This window comes from Drosophila erecta, unplaced genomic scaffold (assembly GCF_003286155.1).
Source record: "Drosophila erecta strain 14021-0224.00,06,07 unplaced genomic scaffold, DereRS2 tig00000126-arrow-pilon, whole genome shotgun sequence".
Taxonomy (NCBI): Eukaryota; Metazoa; Arthropoda; class Insecta; order Diptera; family Drosophilidae; genus Drosophila; species Drosophila erecta.
Genome location: NW_020825209.1, coordinates 13,320,760 through 13,343,421, shown reverse-complemented (window position 1 = coordinate 13,343,421; position 22,662 = coordinate 13,320,760). Strand labels below are relative to the sequence as shown.

At 45.1% G+C, this 22,662-nt stretch overlaps 2 protein-coding genes across 2 annotated transcripts in view; one reads left to right on the top strand and one right to left on the bottom strand.

Annotated features, from left to right (window-relative positions):
* The first annotated feature begins 1,063 nt into the window (after nt 1-1,063).
* On the top strand, nt 1,064-11,735 carry LOC6551552 (histone-lysine N-methyltransferase setd3). The gene is made up of 3 exons (XM_001978464.3): nt 1,064-2,138; nt 10,557-10,814; nt 10,872-11,735. The coding sequence occupies exons 1-3, from the start codon at nt 1,270-1,272 to the stop codon at nt 11,377-11,379; spliced, it is 1,635 nt and encodes a 544-aa protein (XP_001978500.1). The 5' UTR covers nt 1,064-1,269; the 3' UTR covers nt 11,380-11,735.
* LOC6551553 overlaps nt 2,926-22,662 on the bottom strand; it is a 54,362-nt gene continuing 34,625 nt past the window's right edge. Inside the window, exons 3-4 of the mRNA XM_001978465.3 lie at nt 5,662-7,744; nt 2,926-5,185 (exon numbers count right to left, since the gene is read on the bottom strand). Coding sequence (XP_001978501.2) covers nt 4,125-5,185; nt 5,662-7,744 — 3,144 coding nt within the window. The 3' untranslated portion in view covers nt 2,926-4,124. The remainder of the gene's footprint in view (nt 5,186-5,661; nt 7,745-22,662) is intronic.

Here is a 22,662-nt window from a genome sequence, read left to right as displayed (position 1 = left end):
CCCTTTGCATGGTCGATCCTGTCTACGCCTTTGGAGTCCCACCACTGCCTCTCTTCGCGCTCTGCCCGCTGTTGTTGCTGCACTGGAGTCACTGAACTGAGAATTGAGCCACTCTCAAAGTGTGTGCGCTCAGGGTGAACCAGATTCCGTATTGAAAACCAGTGAAATAATGAAAGTTGCTCAAACTGCATCCTTTTTTCGCGAGATGCACTAATGATATTTCGCTTGCGGATCTTAAGTTGTGTGTATACACGGAATTTTGTTTTCTGATATTAGCCAAAGTACTTAGTTGTGTTGGTCCACCCTAATCCAAGATCGGGCAAAGTGCGTAAAGATCTGATAAGAGAAGATACTCTTACTATATGCCAGTTTTTTTGTTTTGACACAGATAGGGAAATCGTAAATATTCCTTGTTGTTTTAGTTGTGCAGCAACCACAAAGCTCAACAAACAAATTTTCGATTTTTTACAATAACATTATATTTCGTGGATTTGTTTTTTTCGGCATAATGTTCCTCAATCTATTATATTCCTATGGACCATTATCAAATTGTTTAAAAATAGAAACTATAAAACATGGAAAGAGAGCTCTGAAGCCGAGACTTTTCGAGTAATTCTCAATTTAAGTTTCCCGCTCTTTAAAAATGCCGTATATTATTTGTATGCCCATTACTCGTAGAGTAAAAGGGTATACTAGGTCCGTTGAAAAGTATGTAACAGGTTACCGACAGAATATGTATATATGTTCTTGATCAGAATAAATAGCCCAGTTGATCTGCCCATGATCGTCCGCCCAAAACTGTTACGCCCACGCTTAAAACAATTTGTTAAGATTTCTTTTCGTTGTATTATTTTTTTTCCCCCAATTTCTACCTACATTCCAGATAATGTTAAAATGTCTCGTTAGCACTTCCACTAGCTGATAGGCGTGGAACTTGACTATAGCATTCTCTCTTGTTTTTACTATAAATCAATTACTATACCAAAATATTGGGTAACTAATTAATTTTATAATAAAATATTAGCTTAGGAATACCCCTATGAAGTATTGTTTAGCGTCAAAGCTCGTAGACTGTGTGACCAGCTGGCTGAGTATTTTTGTGGCGCCCGACGAATGGTCACACTGCCGGCCAGCTGATTGCCCGCGTGCAGATTTTTTGGACTTTATTTTCCTTATTTGGCTGTTGTTGTTTTGGGCCGCCGGTACCGCTTAGCTTTCTGTCTCCCTCTCTTTCTGTCTTTCTCTCTCGCTCCCACCAACGGCACCGCCATGGGCAAGAACACGAAGCGCAACAAGAAGACGAAACAGCAGCTGCAGCAGCAGCCGCCACAACAAAACGGAGTAACTGCATCCGCATCCGGAGCAGCCAGCGAAGATTTACAGGACCAGCAGGCGGCCAGTTCGTTGCCCAGCCTGAACGCCAAAAAGAGGAGCCAACTGAACAAACTAATTGAGGAATTACTTGATTTAGTTGAAAAGCAGCCGGCGAATCCCAACGAGGAATGGAAGCAGTACGAGCAGCTCCAGCAGCTACTCAACCAAATTATGATTCTGGAAGAGCCACTCAGCCAGGCTGTGTGTCCGCAGATCACCGATTCCCCCGACGATCAGTCCCGTCTGGCCAAAGTGGAGGCCTTCAGTGCGTGGGCCAAAGATGGCGGAGTACACAGCGAGGGACTGGAGATAGCTATCTTTCCGGGCTACCAGCTGGGTCTGCGGGCCACTCGGCCGCTGGCCAAGGAAGAACTGGTGCTGACCGTGCCCCGCAAACTCATCTTCTCCGAGGAAAACAACTCCGATTGCCGTCTATTTGGCAAAATGCCGCAGGCCACCCACTGGGTCTACGATCTGGTCATCGAGAAGATCCGTGGCGAGTTCAGCGAATGGCGACCGTACATTGATATTCTGCCCGCGAAATACAGCACCGTGCTCTACTTCACCATCAAGCAGATGGAGCGACTCCGGGGCACCGCCGCCTGCTCCCTGGCTCTGCGTCAGTGCCGCGTCATCGCCAAGCAGTACGCCTTCCTCTACAGGTACGCCCACACCCTGACCGAGCCGAGCGACGGGAATAGGAGCCATCCGGGCGAAAGAGGCCTCTTCTTCACGCAGCACGGACTCTGCTACAAGCTCTACAGGTGAGTTTCTAGGATGGGATAAGAATAGCTTAAGATACCTAAGGGAATATCGAGGTACAGGCAGCGGTTCCCAAAAACTTGGAATAATTAGTGCAGTGGGAGCTTAGAAAACATCCCTCTTTTTAAAGTAGGCTATAATAACAATTAATATGATTCTGTACAGTGAATATGGCTTAAGGCCAAGTTTTCTTCCCTGAAGATCTCTTCAGTTGGCATAGAAATAGATTTATACCTTTCCGGAATTCCATTTTTAAATCCTGCCCGTGTGTTATTCTTTTCTTGAGTGTGTTTTTTGATTAGATTGGGCTTGTTTCTTCGGCAGAGAAGCCGCTGAATCTGCCAGTTGTCCTATTGGCCATAAATTACATGTACACTTACAGCTGGTGCTGTTTGTTTTCGAGCGAAAGTAGATGCATATGGCCAGATTGCCCGACCATTGTTGACCTTCCCGTCTGGCATTGTGATCGCATTGTTTTGCCGAAGATCTATTTACGGCTCGATCCGCTTCCACTTGGGACGGGTGGGTCATGGTGCACTGGGATTGGTCTGGTTCTGGTTCTGGTTCTCCACTCGCTTCTGTATTTATAGTGCCGCGATTTCGACACCAATCTTCGGTTGTGGCCGAAACCCCAAACGAGCCGCTCAGTCAAGTGCTTTCGAAATGCTTGAAATCTTTGCCACAATTTGTTCTACATTTTATTTCTCAAAAAATCAAATTGAAACTTATTTACATACATATTTGAGCGTGCTTAAATGTATAATTATATTTATATATATAAATATATATATATATATGTATATATACTGTCGCCAGATGTTCTACTGCCTAGTGAGAGGGGCGGGGTTGGTAACAAAAATCAGAAATCAAATCAAAAATAAAGTGCCTGCACTACGAAATAAATACAGGTGTTTCTTCTATTTTCCTTATTGATTTTTGCAGTACTTTTTGAGCATTTAAACTATTTGTGTTGTTCTTGCTTTTGTTGTTGATATTTGTGTGCTAATGACCACGCCCACACAGCGCCCATTTATGCCTTGCCTTGTTCTAATTTCAATTTAATTTTTGGTATTTTAGTCAGTGCCAGAAAGAAGTTTGCTTCGGTTAAATCGTATCGAACACAGTTTTCCTCGTAATTTTCTTGTTTTTCTCGTAATTTTCTCGTTAATATTTATTGTCCTCATAAATGGTTTTATTTTGCTCTCTCGAATTTCAATATTCATTCGATTTGGGCTTTTTTCGGGAAAGTGTCTGAACACAACTGTACTTTGTTTGGCTAAGATCCTGTTCTGCTCACTGTATTTAAGTTAGTTTTCGTCCTCATCTTGTGCTTAAGAAACCCATTTGAATGCCGTGTGCTATGATTTAGTTGATAGAGTCGCTTTAGTTGATGGTTCATACTCGTACACTAGGTCTAGATAGTAGGAAATGATGGTTTTGCCGAGCTTAGAGACTAGCAACAGTGCGCGCCATAAACGTAGGGCGGATTGAGTTAGGTTTTGCGGTCTACAACTAAGAATGTGTTGCAGAAAATAAATAATGTAAAAATAACTCACACAAAATGGAGTATACAGTTTAGTTTCAAGTTTGGCATGAAAATCACGTAGACAAATTTCTAAAATATTAAAATATTTGGAAAATGAACACAACTTTTGAAAACTGTATGTCTGCACAATCGTTTTAAACCTTTCCTTACAAAGCGCCTTATGGCCATGCCACGCACTGTCTAAAATGTGTTTTCTAGGTTTGTTTTTGTTAGTTTTACTTTCTCTCACAGAATGTTCCTCTAATCGAGTTCAAAAAAATTCCACCTCCTACCTGCTTAAACTAATTAATCGACTAACTTTTGCTCCTTCGCGTTAATTGTGTGTTTGTGTGTGTTGGGGGGATGTTTTGTGTGCGTGTGAGTGTGTGTGTTGAGTGTACATTTATATAAAACTTGGCCTAAACAACGGTTATTGTTACTAGAGGAGCCTACTGCCTATTGCCTAATTGTCGAAGGATTTGCGCAGCGTGTCGAATAGATATTCCTGCACCTCCGGCGAACTGGGATCCATGGTGTTCAGCTTCTGTTGGGCGCTTCTCAGCGAAATGGCCAGGCCACGCCCACTCATCGCCTCCGGAGGAGCAGGTGGCTGCGCCCCCGTTGTAATGGTGGTGTTCGTGGTGCTATTCGTGGTCAGCGAAGTGGCGGTGCTCAAGGTGGCGGATCCATCGCGGGCAAAGAGCAGGGAACTCTGGCGCTGCAACTGATGGACGGGCGTGCAACAGGCCACCGAAGTAGATATGCTGGTTATGCCCGTCCTTGAGCCCGATCCTGATCCAGCTCCTGAACCTGAACCTGAGCCGGATCCAATGACCAGCTCTTCCATGTGCTGGCGCATCGAGGGACGACGCGAAGGCTGCACCATCTGCGGCAGCTTGCTCTTCATCGCGTTGTAGGTGCGCAGGTAGCTGCTCTTTCTCCTGCGCTGCTGTTTCCATCGGCAGACGACGAAGATGACCAGGAAGGTGGCCAAGGCGGTGACCACTATCGCCGTGCTGGCCACGATCGCGGACTTGATCCCGGATGGCATGCTGGCGTACAAGCTGCTCAAGTGCTGCTGCGATACGGCGGATGTGGCTGCCGCTGCAGCAGGACTGCGATGGAATCCCGGACCGGAGAGCTCCAGATCCAGGAGATCGTGTGCCCGCGCCACCTCATTCTCGATCTCATCGATCACATCGTTATTCGGCGGCATCTGGCTGTTGTCCATCATCGAGGAGGAGTTGCCGCCATAGGGACTCACGCTTAGATTGATGTCAATGCTGTTTGGCTCCGACTCTGCGTTGGAGTCCGCCTCCTGGGAGCTTCCGTCGAGCAGCAGTCGGGGCGGAGGTAGAAAATAGGGATTCCTCTCCTCGGTGGCCGTGGCCAAGGAGGCGAGTGCCAGGGTCTTCCACGACGGGAAGAATCCCAGCGACTTCTCGCCCCGTGAATTGATCGAAATGGTTCCCGTGCCCGCTCCAATGGTCGCCGATGAGGAGGATGTCTGTGCGTAGGCGGGACCTGAAAGGAAAGCATTTGAGCGACAGGAAGCTGAACGAGATTAAGGCTGAGCAGCGGGGCGAGAAACGGAGCAAGTTGAGTAGTCATCGTAGGCATTTTGAAAAGGTAGAGGGAAAGAATCATAGGGCAGCTGGCAGTCAGGGATCTTAAGGGCTATGTAAATCAAGTTAACCGACAATTATTTATTCCATACAATGTAATACTATTTGCTAATTGAACTTACGGAAACTATTTGGTTATACTTTATTGTTTTGAGGGGCTTAAGCCAACTACTTCAATGGGGCTTTCAAAGGGCCTTAAGATCTTATTAGATGGTGTTGCTATATGTGGAAGCCCGCGAAGGAGCAAAATACCTCAGCCTGACCTTTCACTTCTACTGCCACTGCCCCCGACCCCTCTTACTGCCCCTCTTCCTGCCCCGCCCCTGGCCTCCACCAATCGCTGGCGTTGCTGGCGCAACCTCAAAGCCGTAATACCTCGACTTCCCATCGGTTTGACCTCGTCGTTCGGCTCGATGTCGATGATGGAGGTGAAGTAGCTGGAACCCTGCGAGTCCGTCTTGATCTCATCGGGCTTCACGCTCTTCAGATCCATCAGATTGAAGTGCGGAAAGTTCTCGAAGGCCGTAACAATGTCCATATTGTCCTGCAGCAGGACCTTCTGGCCGGGATAAAGACGGGAGTGCTCATCGCCGCCGTTCACAATGGTGGACAGATGCAGTTGGCTGGAGCCGCGTTTCCGGTGCTCGATCAGCTCCTCCAGGGTCATGTTGCGCTGCTCCAGAACCTTAAACAGTCGGTTGCCCGACCGCCGATCCTCAATGAGTTCCAGTAGATCGGTGCGATCGTCCACGTCGTCTATGACATTCAGCTGCGGTGGCTTTGCCGCCGCTAAAGCGGGTGGTGGTGCATAGGACGGTGGTGGTGGTTCATAGGAGGGAGAGGGAGGTGGTGGAGGAGGAGGTGGTGCTGCTGCTGCAGGAGTGGGTGATCTGGCTGGTGGTGCAGGTGCAAGTGCTGTTGGTGCTGGCACGCGAGTGTGGTGCGTGTGACTCTCCACTTCGTCGAAAAAGTTCTCCAGCTCGTCCTCGCCGTAATTTAGTTCTTCGCTGTTCTTCTGGGAGGATGTGGTGGATGTTGTAGAACTAGGTCCAGCCTCAACCAGATCCACCAGCTCCTCACTACTGTCTCCGTTATTGCCTCCAATAAAGTTGTCCTTTAATCGCTTTTGATTCTCTTTGATGCTAGAGTTTCGCAGACGATAGCGGGGATTTCCGGGTGCAATGGAGGGAGCAGCTGGTGGTTCTGGCGTCTCGGTGGGCGGAATGCCTTCTCCAGACTCTGCTTCACTGGAATCGGGCTCCACTACCTCAAGGCTCTCCTGGTTCTCCTGACTCGGTTCCTGATCCTGCTCATCTTCCCGTTCCCGTTCCTCCGAGTTTTCCCTATCCTCGTCTCGGCCTTCCTCCACGTTATTGAACACCGTGGTGCTAGTGGAGTAAGCGGTGCTGGTCTCCATTTCCTGAGTGGTGGTCACTGCCGTTGCTGTGGTGGTGCTAGTGGTGCTGCCAGTGATCGGCTTGAAGAGTCCCGGTGGCTTTAGAGTGGACCGCAGATGCTGCCGCTTCTTGTAGAGTGGCACCCGGGTGGTGGTGCTAGTGGTGCTTGCACTTGCGCTGGTGCTGGTGGCCATGGTGGTACTGCTGTGACCATTGATGCCACCCAAAGTGCGTCTTGTGGTGCTGCTCTCCCGCGAAGAGCTGCCAAAGAGCTTTAGGCGCTGCAGGGCGTTGGGAAATTTGGCCTTGTTTTTGGCTATCACGGCTTCATCCTCATCGTTACCAGTGGTGGTGCTAGTGGTGGTATACGCAGCAGGCAATCGCCTCACACCCTGTTTATTCTGTTGGTTAGACGACTTCTTCGGGGGATCAGCTCGGGAGCCAGGAGAGGCATACGTGGAGGCTGGCGGGGCAACGGCTGTTGTTTGCAGAGCCAACAGAGCATTCTGTTTGCCCTTGAGCAGATCGTCCAGCGACAGATTCTTCTGCTGCAGAATTTCACTGAGACTCAGGCCTCCGGAGTTCTTCAGGATGTTCTTCAAATCCACGGATGTCTTAGTGGGCGCAGCGGCGCCAGCATCGAGCATGGGTTCCTTTTTGGCCTGCCCATATGGACGGCGATAGGCCTTGCTGGGATTACTGCCCTGCGGACTGGCATCCGTGGGCTCCACTCGCTTGCGCTGCTTCTCGCGTTCGCGATCTCTTTCGAGGGCAGCCATGGGTTCCCTCACCAAGGGTTGATTCCTTCTGCGCAGAGCATCTGCGTCATCCTCCACGTGACCGCGCCAGTAGGCAGATGTCGCGTCTGGGCCAGAATCCTCCTCCGTGGCACCCATCGTGGCCAGCGGAAGTTGGGGGCGTCGTTTCCGCTTGCGAGTTGCCAACTGAGCGGTGCGACGACGGCTGGATGAGGTAGCAATTCCACTTCCACTTCCACTTCCGCTGCCATCGCCCGAGCCCTTTGAATCCTCCACAATCAAGGAGACACCTGTTTGCAGCAGCTGTAAATAAAGAGTATTTATTTATCAAACAATTTGTTCCGAAGTGAATGTGAGAGCGTTGTTAACGAAATTATTGAGAATATTCTGGCTGCAAGTCCCCGCATCAGTTCTCTAAGTGTAGAAACCCACCTGCTCAAGTTATTCCACATAAATGAAGGTTTGATGGACGAGCCCGTGTCATCTGATTGATGGAATGTATAAATATTTGGATCGCTCTTCATTGACTTCCCACCAAAATCAGTTTCCCGAACATGCTTGTGAAAACCTACGCTCATTTCGGATTATTGACATTTAATCAAATGTCCGTTGTTTATGGGGGAAATCCAGCTGCACTCCTTTGCCATTTTCATTAGAAAATAAGATACATTTCCCAAATTTGATGTGTGTAATTTTCGTGACGTGCACGCAAGGAATTCGATTACCGAAATTGTATTCAGGAAATTCGTCGATAAGGCATTGTGGCATGTAATTAAATAGCATATATTTTCATTCAAAAAACCTTGGTCCATAATTAGAAAACTGGAGAAACTTGAGAACTTGAAAACTGGAGCCTCTATCCCCCGGGAGATGGGCGAAAAGGGGCGTGCCTCTGCAGATGGCTCGTGCCTATGTAATTAATTTTCAATTTTCGACTGGCAACCAAAGCCAGATAAAGATGCATAGCGGATGCGGGATTGATTATGAGCAGCCGGAATGCATGCATGCATATATATTATTCAGCCATGAATAATATAGGTATTTGTGCGCTTGGTATGTTTGCTTTTGATTAACTGCCGGCAAAGTCGATGGACATCCTTGTCATTTAATCAGACTAATGCATTATGGCATTCCCTTTGCGGTTTCACCATTTCGACCCCATCGATTGGCCAGACAGATGCCGAAATAATTGACCCCAAAGCCAGAAGGCAAACAATTTACAGAAAACTTGTGCGGGGACAACTCATTACAATGCCAAAGGAAATACAAGAAATCCTACTGGTGAAAACATGCAAACAATGCACAAATAATGGAGAACAGGCGCAATCGTTGCATTAGATCCGGAAAAACGAATCGAGTCGTCACGAAAGCCATGGTATGGAATCCAGACTGCAGCCCCCGACCATTACACGCATTTCTCCCACGTCATTTGCTGTGACATCTCTTTCGAGTCAGCTTTCTTTGCCATTTTTTGTTCCATCCTGTTCCATTTTCAATTTGGTCTAAGTTTCTGGCATTTTCCCGTGAAAAGGACACAGCCAAAAAGGGGTGGGAGGGGAACTGCTGGAGTATGCATGCATAATGAAGACGGACGAAGGCTGGGAAATAAGGAGACCTCACGTCGCCAATTGGTTTGTATCGTAAGAGTCTCAACTTGTCCGGTGAACCAATATGGCAAAGCCAGGCAAAACCGTTTGCCAGAATCATAAATCAACATTTTTTGTTGCCAGCAGATAGGTGGATGTGGAGGACATTTGGTATTGGAATCGAGGGAATTAGGAGATGAGTTTCACAGCAATCCCAATTACAGGATATAAATAAGCTTCCTGTCTGTTGCAAGCAAGTTGCTATTTGCATTTTGCATTTACACTTGGAAAGCAGCATTCAAAGGCGTGTTTTTGACACATTTTATTTAATTATTTATTTTGAGACGTAATGGCAGGCCAAAGTTTAAAGGCAAGAAGACCACAAAAGACGTCGACAATTCGAGTCACTTGAAAATGTCAGCTTGTAGAGTTTATTAAATCCGGATGGCAGGATGCCTGACTGGATGGCTGACTCACTTCCCTTTGTAAATGACAGGTGAGAAGCGCAGCTGGCATCATTCATTCTTGGTTGTTACCTCCAGACAACTCTGTCAATGAGGGAAAAAAACGATGCCGTTCTTGCGAGACCATAAACCCAGTCGATTTTCATCGATAAATGTCAGGGATACGTTAACAAAAGGCATCGTTTTCCCTATAAAGAATATACTTACGAAATTATCAGTCATAACTAGCTCGCAACATAAATTGTACTTCTCTCGTCTTTACTTGGACACAGTCAAGTGTTTATTTCTCACGCAAAGTCATAAACCTCTGAGAGATAAAAAATAGAAAACTCCGGTGCAACCATCGCCTGAAATTGCCTTTGTTGACAAAGGAAAATTTGCTGTACTAAACAACTTAACGGCGCATTTAAGTCCAGTTAGCCGATTAACTGCAGTAGGGAAGCATGAAAGTAGTAAGGCAGCAGACTCTTGAATCCTGATTAACTTTTTCCTAGGTACAGTCGCCACAAAGGGACGCACTCGCTCGGACCTTTCCAACACTGGCAGCTCTGCCACCTGATAAGTTATTACTTTTAATAAAAATACTCTGCCGCTTCTGTGAAAGCTGGCTGGCAAGACATAACAGCCAATACAAAGGATTCGAGAAAAAGTTTACAGCTTCTCTGCTTCTTTTCGCTGCTGCCCAGAAATAAATATGGCCAAGAGAGGGGAAAAAGGCGAAAAACTTACTGCAATGGCTCTTCTAGCTCTTGTCCATGGTGATTTCTAACAAAGTGAGTGGCGACTGCCACCCCAAACCACTTCAAACAAGTTGCTGCTTTTCATAATTAAATTGAAAAATTTATGCACAATTAAATGAAAAACTTTTCTTTGTGGCCGAACCAGCAGAAACCGCTGCAAAGCGAAAAAAGAAGCCGAAAATAGCCAAAACACAGGCAAAAAGAAATTCTAGAAACCAAGTCGACGAAATGGTACTCTGCTCTTTAGCTTAGAATATTCATCATAATATTATTTAAGAGCATTACCAGTTTGTTTTTTCATAACGTCTTTAATTGTATCTTGCAGATGGGCCGTTTCCACGGTGATGACCCGACAGAATTTGGTGCCCAGCGAAAAACAAGAATCACAGGACAGCCCTAAATTCATATCGGCTTTGATTCCGTACTGGGATATGGCGAACCATAAGCCGGGCAAGATTACCTCCTTCTATGCCGCCGTGTCCAGGCAACTGGAGTGTACCGCTCAGGAAGCTGTTGAGGCTGGAGAGCAGTTCTTCATCTACTACGGCGATCGGTCGAATACCGATCTTCTGGTGCACAATGGGTAAGCATCTTTGAGATAGGCAATATTATATGGTTATATTCATCATCAAATTTATAGTTTCGTAGACGTTAACAACCTCAAGGACTATGTTAATATTCGTGTGGGCCTGAGTCCCACGGACGCCCTGGCTGCGAAGAGGGCAAGCATTCTGGACAAGCTGAACATCCGGCACAACGCGGAGCTGCGTGTACTGCCCGCACCGGAGTTCATCTCCAAGGAGCTGCTGGCATTCGTCCGGGTGTTCAAGATGAGCGCCGAGCAGCTGGATCACTGGTGCAGCGACTTGGAGCGGGCCGGCGACCTGCTGCACATCGACTGCGCCCTGGAGACGGATCATGAGACACGAACCTGGCAGTTCCTGGAGGACAGGTTGAAGCTGCTACTGGCCGTCTTTGATAAGGAGATGCGGGAGGCCGACGAGTTGAAGGAGCTCTCTGAGCTGGAACTCAAGGATGGGGCCAAGTCTGGCCAGGAGATCGAGCTCATGCTGCTCCTGTATCGCCGTTTGGAGAGGAGCATTCTCGCCGGAGCTCTACAATACGCCCAGGAGCATCGCAAGGTCTAGGGATTTGAGCAAGGCACCCACAAAATTCGAGTGGCCATCGAAAGCGACATCAATAACTCAGTCTAGCATTAGCAAGTAGCTATCTATTTTTTTTTTACCATTACTTAACTTATTTTAACTGAAAGTTTTAGTCGACAGTTTTTGAAGTTGGATACCAAAACAATTTTTAATTCTACAACGATCGATTTGTTGTACATTGAGTCACGGAATAATCAGCTTGATTTAAAACTCGTGTTCGTCTAGTGTTGTCCGCGAATTGTAGTTTATAGCGTTTTATTGTTTTATGTTTGTTTATTTTATTAACTGTAATCCTAACAGTTTTAGTATTTTGGAATTAAAAATGAAGTCAAACAGCACCATGCCCAATTTTATAATTATGTCAAGGATATTTTACGACTAAATACATATAAGTGAAGTCAAACAAAAAAAAGTTGCGGTTGCAAATTCCCCTTTGATTCATTTAATTGCCCATAACTAATTGACTGCCAGACGTCCATCTGTGACAGCCCCGAAAACCAATCAATTTGCCAAACCAATCCCCCGCGCGCCACCGAACCATCACGCCCACCCACACCTGCTACCCTACATATGTACATATGTGCATATGTGCTGGCGGCTGCCTTCTGCCGTTGTCTGTGGAAGCAAAGTATTTAATTGCGCCCAATGTGTCTTTTCGGGGGTCAAAGGTCCGTGTCGGGACACGGGGGGACGGAAATTAAATTGTACATTTAAATTTGACAACGTCAAATTGATTAAACGAAATTCCTTTTTATCTCTCTTCGTGAATACGTCATTTTTACACATACAACTCGCTTCTTCAGCTGTGCGAACTTCGATGAACCGAACAAATTGAATTTTATAAGTAGATAACCTAGCCCCTTATAAAAAATGCGAGAACTTGGCAAAAAATTACCTAAAAGTGATTAGGATCGTTCGGTCAGGTTGTCAGCTGCAAAATACAGCCTGTTGCTTATCTGTGCGTCTAAACATCAACTTAAGTGAAGTTGCAACTTAAAAACCAACACAAACAAGGCAGAATGTTATAGTCGAGTTCCCCGACTATCAGATACCCGTGACTCAGCTAGTGGAAATTTACAAAATATCTAAAAAAAAATGAAGAAATGTCAAAACATTTTTCAAAGGTGTGACCGTGACAACAAACTTGCGCTGCGTCGATGTCTCTGGAAGCTGCATGCTTAATCTCAACATTCTAGCTTTTGTGGTTCCTGGGGTCAAGTCGTCCATACGGACATGGCCAGATCCACCTGGCTATTGGTCCTGATCAAGAATATATATGTGTGTATACTTTATATGGTCGGAAACGCTTCCTTCTGCCTGTTACATACTTTTCAACGAATCTAGTATACCCTTTTACTCTACGAGTAACGGTGGGCTGTACATTTTCGTTGGTTCTGGGCTGATCACGCAGTCATCCCGGAATCGGATTGAGCCATGTTATGGGAATTGGGAATCGACGTGCTCACCGAAACTCGGGGAACGACAACAATGCACTCCAAATTGCAGTTCCTAGTGGTGTTAATTATGGACCCAATGAGGATGAAGCCCCGATTCGGCCCCGATGGCGATGATTACGGGGGCGGCAGTGATGTGGTTGTGCCACAGGCATATATTCGGAGTGGGAGTGGAAGTGGGGGGGAACTTTGGGCTTTGGGCTTTTGGGCGGGGGCCTTGTCGCCAAATTGCACTGGCAAACACTTTGAAAGATGTCATTAAAATAGCTCGACTACCCACAAAAGCCTCCATATTCTTCCGTACCGCGCCCAATCCGCCGCCCATTCACCATTGACATTTGATTTGACACTCGAATAGCTGTTTTCCGTACTCAAATTTGGCGACACGCCGCCACCGCCGCCCTTTTTCGCCACCCACATTTCCCACAGAGTTGGCACTCAATTTTCACGCTCGTTGGAAAAGTGCAGAAGTGGGCGGGGCGGGGGACGGGGGGCCAACTATGTTTGGCCAGTTGATTGAAATATTTGAAATATCTGAAATATTCGAATGGGACGACGACACCGGAAACTCGGTCGCATCGATGTCATTTATCGTTATCGATTTTCGCCGCTTTTCTGAGCCATTTTCCTCCCTCTCACTTTGTATTCCGTTCGGTGCACTTGCTAATTGCTTTGCAACAATTTTGTTTTGTCATCCAAGCAATTAGCAAATGACAAATGCCCCAGCCACCGAAATCCCACTTTCGGTCGCCTGCAATTCAAACTTAAGCTGCTTAAAATGTATGCAACATGGGTCATAAAAATGATGACCCCCCATTCCACCGACCAAAAAAGCAAACCGACTTGTTTACCTTGCGTGTGCCATACACATAAAATACAGGATAACTTCAAAAAAAGCAGGGTATTTTCGAACTATTTGTAGTCCCTGCAAATGGTGTTTTCTAATACTAAATGGTATTTTCTTCCAATAAATAATATATACGTTGAGCTTACAAAATGATTTCCTTTTCATAATTACATGGAGTTTAAAAGACTTCTGAATTTATATTTAAATTTCCATTTAGCGAGTACACCCTGTTGCTGAATAAATAAATTCCAGAGTGTGGCTTTGTCTGCCATGTGTCCGCTTTATTTGCCCGGAAACTGTTGCCAACTGTGGAAAATGTGTTTTTTTTTCCTTTTGCATTTTGTTGCCATTTTTTGTTGGCCTATAGTCCTGAAATAAATCTACGCATGTTGTCGCACACACGCACAAACACACACACGCACACCAGCGCAGACAGCCACACAGACAGGGAAAAAGAAGGATACGCGGCCACACAGACACGTGGTTAGAGCCATGTTTGCTTTAAGCCATGCTTTGTTTCAAACCTCCCCCGCCCCCCTTTTGTGCGTATGTGTGCTTGTTTAAATGCCCCTTTGTGTGTGTGTGTGTGTGTGTGATTGAGTGTGCACGTGCGTGCGTGTGTGTGCATGACGCTTAAGCACTTAACCACATTTCCATAGATTTTAAGGCGATTTCATTTTCAACGCCCATTTGCATGGCAACCAATTGGCATTGTATCATTTCAGCATTTCATCATTGTGCTCACATAGTGCTGCTCAGCCTGTTGTTGCCCATTCAAACAGAGTATGCACAAATACATGGTGGTATTATTAAGTTATGCTCTTTGTTGTCGCTTGTCAATTGATTGCGTTTATTTGCTCAACTTAAACGTTTCGCAATTGGCTTAGTTTGCATTTGGACATTTGCGTAAGTCAAAACGCCAACCGGATGTGCGATTTCATTTGTGACTTACCATAAAAAAGACGAGCTGTCTATTTAAAATGTAATAACTTAGGTTTTTTTACTCACAATACTATGCTTGTTCCTTATTTACTTTATTAATGACAAATTTATGCGTAGCCAAATATATAAGTTGAAGCTGTATTCTCGTTTTTACTCAACCCGAGGCTGTCCTCTTAAGATGGGATGCTCCACGGCGTTCTCGCTTAAAAAGGGGGCGTGGCTGTTGCGCCCAGCAATATGATTAACTGTCGGCAATGGAGCGAAAATTGTTCCGCAGCTGCTTCAGCTTCGCCTGAGTTGTTGCATGTGTTGCATATGTCGCTGTTGCTGTTGCAGTTGTTGCATATTATTGCCTCGAGGGCGAGGTAAAGGCGTGAAGTGGGCGGGGCCATAAAAACAGATGGTAATCTGCGTAAGTGGCAGTGCAAGCAGGTGCTGCACCTTGCCCACGGAAATCAAAATGAGGAAATGGAAAATCTTAAATTGCTGCCTAGGTATTTGCACAAGTGTTTTTGCATGCTCGCTAAATATTTTGCCACATAGAAATTCGGTAGCTTTTAAAAATATTCTAAAATTCTGCGCCTCTTAAAACGAACTGAAATATTGTGTAGCTAGCAAAGCTTTAATTTTCCTAAGAGTGGCTAATGCTAGTAACGGTCGTGCAGCTTTTCACTTTCCTCATGCATATTCTCGAAGTCGAGAGAGTGGGAGCCTGTCAGTCGCTCCTAACAAGGTTAAGTTGAATGGAAACTAATTTGCATGGCGCGTGACTGTACCCCAGAACCGCCGCCAGAGTTGCCAGAGTTGCCAGCGTCGTGTTTGTTTGCAATTAACTCGGCCATTGTTGTCGACATTGTTGCAATGCCCACGCAGCGAGCGCTACTTATTTTATTTGCTAATTGCAACACTCAGGACGACAAGACGAAAGTGCTTGACAAGTTTAAGTTTGTTGCAACAGACAGCGGCAGCGATTCACAAATATATATACATATATATATGTATATACCTGTTACTATTTATATACACAGATATACTACATAGGGAAAAATAGAAGGCCGAGCTGCCAGCAGAACGGCAAACAAATTAAAAGTGACGCATTTTCCCCACTTCTCCTTCAGTCAAGTCCTTTCGTCGTTTTATTTTCTCCGCTGCCCAGTAATTCTAGGACTAATCAAGACGGACTCCTCTGATGCACCTGAATATCCGAGCAGCCGTGGGAAATTCCGCTCAGCTAATCGCCATAATTGAGGAAGAACACAAGAAAGATAGTGGCATATAATGTATTTCACCGTAAATGCTTTGTGATAAACAATTGGCTTCATAATGCCTATTGTGTGGGAAAAACTTGGAGTTAAGGCGAGGCGTCTTCGACTTTCTCTTATAATAAAAATAGATAAAAATCCAAAATACATACATTGCGATTGGTGGGATTGGCGAGTTAATACATTTTAGTAGAGCTCGCTTAAAAACTTAAAAACAATTCCAACTTTGTAGTCGTAAAGGGTAGTTCGTTTTCCACACTTCGCAGCGCACTTGCTCACTTACTCACTTACTTTGTGCCTCTCAGCGTTTTTTTGCACTTTGCACTAGCTGCAATGCACTACCATTGCAGTGGCATCCACATCGGCATCATTGGGGATCCAGCTGCATAAGCTGAAAACAAGAGGTCGCCGTGGGCGTGGCATTAACCCAAAAAGCCAGCAAAGCTGACGACGTTTGTTTTCCCAGGACCCTCGAGTTGAGTTGCGAAAATTGCGAGGCAAAGCCGCGCGGCTTAAGTGCAGCCAAGAAAGGCGAGGGAAAACTCATTGCTGTGCTTATTATTTTTGCATTTTCGCCAGAAAAAAATTAAGTTTACTGCTCAAGAATATTGTAAGCATTGGCTTACAGATCATACTTTGGGCTGGTACTTGCAATTGCCTGCTTAAAATTAAATTTCAAATGAATTCATTGCAATTGCCCAGCAGCAGTTAGTGTATCGCAATTTAAGCCAAAGTCGGCACTGATTTATTGCCATCAACTCAAAGTTTTCAATCCTCTCCGCAGGCCAATTATGCTTGCCAGCAGCCTGTCAAAACTTCCATATTTATCAACACTTTGCGACGTCACTCAGTCGATTTAGTTTGGCAAGCGGTGGCTGCCATCATTGTTAACCAGGCCAGGACTTTAAGGGAGCAAGGATATCCTGCGGCTTGGCATTACGCATTCATGCTCCGTTCGACATATCGATAACAGGCACTTAACTGCAGGACTTAACGTCATGCATAATAAACTTTTTGCATGGGTGGCGAAAGAATGCGTATACGCATAGGCGGTCCTACACCCGGCCACATATTTGCCCCCATTTGGGCCCCAATTAATAATGTCTTAAAGGCCAGATGGCCGTGTGCATAAACACAACCATAAATTGTTCAGCGCAATTACGTTTCTGGGCTTTTTGCCGCCGGCCCCCGAGGAGAATTGTGTTTCATTTGCTGTTAAATCTATAATGGGCACATTATGCAATCAAGCGGCAAAGCGGCTACATCCTTTGGGATCCTTTTGGGATCCCCGAGCATCCAAGGAGGCAGCAAATTGACAGATCTATGGGGACTTCGCTGGCCACTCACGCTGATAAATGAACGAAATTGCCACACGCCTTTTACGCCATGCGACAGCGCCATAAATATGAAATTTTAATTAATTGAATGCCTTTATGGAGTTAGCTTTCCGCTATCGCATGAATCACTAGGCACGAACTCACTAAGCACTTGATTTCAGACGCGTATTTTCAAAGTTCTGCTCTCGGATGTAATTAGCCCGTAATTATGTGACTAATTGATTAGTTACTATGAGGATGGGATGTGTTTTTTTTGTTGGTAATATATATTATTTCATTTCCCGCTCACGCGTTCATCTCTGTCGCGGGCAACTCGGATGGATGGATGGATGGCCGACAATTGGAAGTGGCCATTGCAAATAATCGTAAATAATCGTGAATAACTGTTGAATGGGCAGCTGCAGCAAAATGGCGTCAACTGTCATTTCCGCTTGTCAAAGCTGAAAAACCAATATGGCGGCACTCTCACTTGCTGGCGCCCAAAGAGGCGACGGCAAAAAGGACCTTTGATTAACTGCTGCCAGACGAAACGAATGAAAAAGCCGCCGCATGTACACATACTCACACACTTACAACTGCACACCCACACACATGCATGTGTGTGTTTGCGGTATTTAATTCGCTTGCCGCACATTAAATCAATTAATTTATGCGCATAACTTGATAGATTCTATTAAATGCGATTAAATGCTTAAACAAAATGCATAATTGATTAATTGCATTTGCCGCCAACGATGAAATATCTTTCAATTTTCCAAAAATATTTCCGCAGTGCGGCAATTTATGGTCACTATTAAAATGAGCGAGTGTCGCACATCCGATGATTTGAAATTGATACGGTGGGTTCACCGTGTCCCATCTCGTGGGAATCCGCTTTTTCCTCCTCCTTTTTACACCATACAAAAGTTGTGGGACTTAAAGTTTCCTCGGAAATTAAAATAAATGAAACGTTGGCCTACTTTTCGGCGCTTCGCATTTGAATTGCATATGAATCTGGCGGGGAGGTCAAGCTACATAATTCATATTCATAAGCAGGTCCAAGGATCTCCACTTTTCATTCGGTGGTGACATAATTTAAGCGAATTTAAAGGAAAGGAAATCCTTTTCAAAATGTTTTCTTCCAAATATACGAGTACTTTCAATAAAATGTAAAGCTGGCAAGTGCGACTTACGTGAGTACAACTTATTCAAAGTATAAATTCACATTACGAACGGCGATAGTCAAGGGGCACAGAAAAATGCTGGGATCATAAATTGTAATTTAGAACTGCCTGTTAGCCAGTCTGAATTATGAAAGTCGCATTCGCCTGACCCCAGGTAAATGTCACATTATAAATATTTAAAATTTCAATTATGCAGCCGCAAATGATAAATTTCAAATATATTCCGTCCCCTTTTCCGTTTCCGCTGCAGCGACCCCAACATCCGCTCACACACACACACACACACACACACGCAGGCACACACACTAAGGGCGTTGGAAGTGCGTACAATGTGGGTCACACGAATATGTCTCAAGCTGCTCGAGTTGTTGACGTTCTCAGCTGGCCCTGAATAATTTAAGCTCAATGGGGCAACATAAAAACTGAAAATTGACCGCACTTAAAACGAGCGGCGCACTAACACTACTGCCACTCAAAAACGCACACACACCTACGTACTGGGGCACTGGGGTACATAAAATACAATTTAAATATTTAATTGCGTGCACAATTTAAAATCGTGTTAAAGCAAGAGGCAAAGTAAAAGCCATAAAAAACGTGCCATAGAGCAAATTGTTGCCACAACCATGTTATTATCATGCCCTGCAATGCGCGGGGTATATGCGACTTTTTGAACATTGAGCATATCAAATTCAGTGACTTGATTAACCCTAATTAAATGGGATTTGGCATCTGATGCTCACTAAATTCATATTGTGAAAAGCCTAATAAAAATGTTAAATATTTCATTTATTTTTTTGACAAATCTTTGTATTTACTGCTACTAAAGTTGTAAATGAAAAATCTTTAAGCCCATAATCCACCTGATTATAATGAGAATGTGTTGTAAATACAAAAACCATCTAATTACAAATAAATTGAAATAAAAGCCAAGTTTTGAGGACGGCCAACCAACCACACAAAGAATTAATCTCACTTTTGAGCTGTCAGTATTTTTTGTTTTCCTTGTTTTGTTTTCCTTTTTTTCTGTGTTTTTCTGCTTTGTGAGCTGCTGCATGGCCTGCGGCAAAAAGAAATTGCATAACAACTGGGGCCGAGTTAATGAGCATTTTGAATGCAAATCATTTGCCCAGGGCCACACTTTACGCGTATGCGGGTGACCAAAAGGGGGTGTTAATTGTCTCCTCTAGCCCCACGATCCTTTGGGGGCGACACAACATACAACATGCAACATGGAGCATAGAGCATAGAGCCAACCACGCACACAAATCACATAATCAAATGATTGCCTGCAGTTGCAGTTGCCGTTATAGCTTTCTCAGGAAAAAAGAAAATGTGGAAAACCCAGCTCCCCGCTTCCTTCTGTTCCCCCTTGCCAGCGCACATTCATTTAAATTTCAATTTATAGTTGACTCGCTTTATGGAGCTAAGTGTTGGCAGGAGTCGCTGCCATCCCGCACATCCCTTCCACTGGATTCCAGTGGATTCCACTTTCAGGACTCCGCACTCATCGCCCGGGTAGCTGGCGAATGTCTGTAATAAGATATGATAATGCCGCTGCATCTCTTGCCAGTTAATGTTGTGTGCATTTCAGTTGGTTAAGCTAAGTACCGCTCCACTATGCATCCCCAAGTCGGTTGGCTGGAGATATGTGTCCGTACTAGATGTACTCACTATGCTGCCAAGTGAAATGGTTCCTGGGAAAACTGGGAAAAGCGTACATGTTGCCTGGTATGTGCACACAGTAGCTATACTTGTAGAATCAATTAGGAAGGCCATGAGAAACACGTTAGCAGAAACGAAAAACCTAAAGGGCTAATCACTGGCAAACAAATTTCATTTCATTTGGAAGACAGCACAAGCTTTTAGAAGCCAGCTGAGCAATCAACGGAAAATTGTCAGCCAATCTCGTCCAACGAGAGCTACAAATCCTTTTCACGTTTTCATGGCCGGCAGGTACTCGATTATGATTCCCACAGCTCCCAGGCAATTATCGTTTGTCGTTTATCGATAGCCATTTGCCATTTAACAGGATTACAATTTGAAACATTTGTAATGGACAATAAAAACTAATTTCGTTTGACTTGCACACACACAGCCATGGAATGCGAAAGCCAACATTGAGCCACTTCTGATGGCCAAACAATCTGAAGTCAACAGATTTAGCTATCCGTACGTGTGCATATACATATACACGTGCTAGGCATTTTTCACAGCACAAAAAGAAAAATCAGTTGGATTTCACCCAGTTTTTTGTCCGGCTTCCATGCCCAAGTCAGAATCCAATTAGTAGACAAAACAGAGTAAACAAATGCAAAAACAAGCACAAGCACAGGAGGAGCAGGAGGAGCAGGACAAACAGTAACGGATGGACACTTATGGGCCATGATAATAATATTAATTCTCCGGTTTGGGGCACCACACTGCGTATGAGCAACGTACACAGTGCGTATGAGCGATGCGATGGGCCGAGCTAAGGAAGGGCTGGAAAACCGAGAGCAGGTGGAAAATAGAAACGACGGAGACAAATTTCAATTAAAGTGTTGCAAAAACAACAGTTTTGTGGCAAAGGAAATCAAAGGACAAACACATGTGTGTGCCAGTGAGTGAGTGAGTGAGCGAGTGAGCGAGTGAGTGAGCGAGAGCGAGTGAGGGCAACAACAATTGACGGCAACACACATAAAAGCTTTTAAATCTTAATAAATCTTGCATACAATTTAAAAAACACCAAATAAAAACGAAAGCCAGAGGAAATAAAGCAACAGTCGAGGCAGGACTTTTCATGGGGGACTCCTTGTGTCTGCATCAGTATCTGTATCTGTGTATCTGTAGCTGTATCTGTATCTGTATCTGTATCTGTGCAACTGTATCTGTAGGTGTGCGCGCTTCCGCTTTGCAGGCATTCTTTTTGGCAACTGCCATGGCAGCTGAAGTTGACACGACACCGTGTGGATGGGGATCCTTCCGAGAGTCCGCCGTGCCGTGCCCAAAAATAGCAGGCAGCTCAAAGACATCGCGGTTGCATTCTCCTTCTGTCACAGCTCGGATTGGGATTGTTTGCTGGCACACTGAGCGAAAAGCAACCTTTGTCATGCAACAAATATGCCATGTGAATACACCAGTGCACAAACCATCTGGGAAGCATTTTCCAAGCTGGAAATGGGGTCTTTCTTTTTCCGCCGTGTTGGCTCAATATTTTCGCGCAGTGCATGTGTATATAGGCCCCCGGTCATGTGTGTTTGCGTATCGCTCACCTTGGCAACATCTCGTAAATGTTGAACTGTATCTTGGGTATTTTCAGTCGTGACTTTTCCCCTCGTCCGCCAAATATTCAGCGCTCGGACTCATCAGCGCGAGCATAAATATTTGAAAAGTTATGCAATTTTTTAAGGTTGAAATCTCAATAAAGCGTGTTTCTCGTCATGGGTAAACAACTCTTCTTATTTGGAGGAGGTGTGATGGGGGCGTGTGCCTCTCGGTTCGTATATAAATTTTCCCAACTAACTGCGTCACATTTTGCATAAGTGATGAGATCGATTTCCGTTGATGTGCGTGATGCAGAAGAAGCAGAGCTTTGCAAGGAGGAAAACCCCATGAAAAGGGGGCACTCGAGGAACCCCCTCCCAAAGTTTCGAGCGGCAGAATCTGAGGCTAACGAAAGTTGCCAAAGATTGTCAACAGTTATTGCTAGTTGGGGGCCACGGCAAGTAGCTGGGGTTAATAGAGGGGGGGCTCCCTGAAAAGCGGGGAGGGGGTGGGGGGGTCCTACAACAATGTCTTCGTGTGTGCAGCAGCAAGCACTGGCAGCAGAAAATAAACCAAAAGTGCCATAAAATGTTTGCACAGACTTTTCGGGAGTGGAGTTGGTTTTTTCTTTCCTCCTTTCAGTTTTCCGACGCTTTTCCGCTTTTCCAGCGAACCCGAGCGCCCTGCTTATTTACGTTTTCACCGTTTTTATACACGTCTTTTATTTGGTTCTTGGCGGATCCAAAAACCAAGCTAAATCGTAATTTTTCTTCATCTTTTCGTCGTCCTGTTGACTTTTCCCCAACGTTGTTTTGCTTGCCAAGAGAGAGAATGCAATTCAAGAGTCTAAAGGGTGCCACAAATATTGTGGGAAAAGCCACAAAAAGAAAACCCAATACTGTTCGGAACGAACATATAACTTTGACAAGATTTGTGGCGTTGATTCGGAAAATATGCAGTGAGAGCCACCCCATTACAATGCGCATTTAAAATGTAGCTTTAAATTAAATTGCG

Coding starts and splice junctions, on each gene's coding strand:
- LOC6551552 (XM_001978464.3), top strand. CDS start 1,270: ATGGGCAAGAACACGAAGCGCAACAAGAAGACGAAACAGCAGCTGCAG. Junction 2,139..10,556: donor CTCTGCTACAAGCTCTACAG/GTGAGTTTCTAG, acceptor TGTATCTTGCAG/ATGGGCCGTTTCCACGGTGA. Junction 10,815..10,871: donor GATCTTCTGGTGCACAATGG/GTAAGCATCTTT, acceptor TCAAATTTATAG/TTTCGTAGACGTTAACAACC.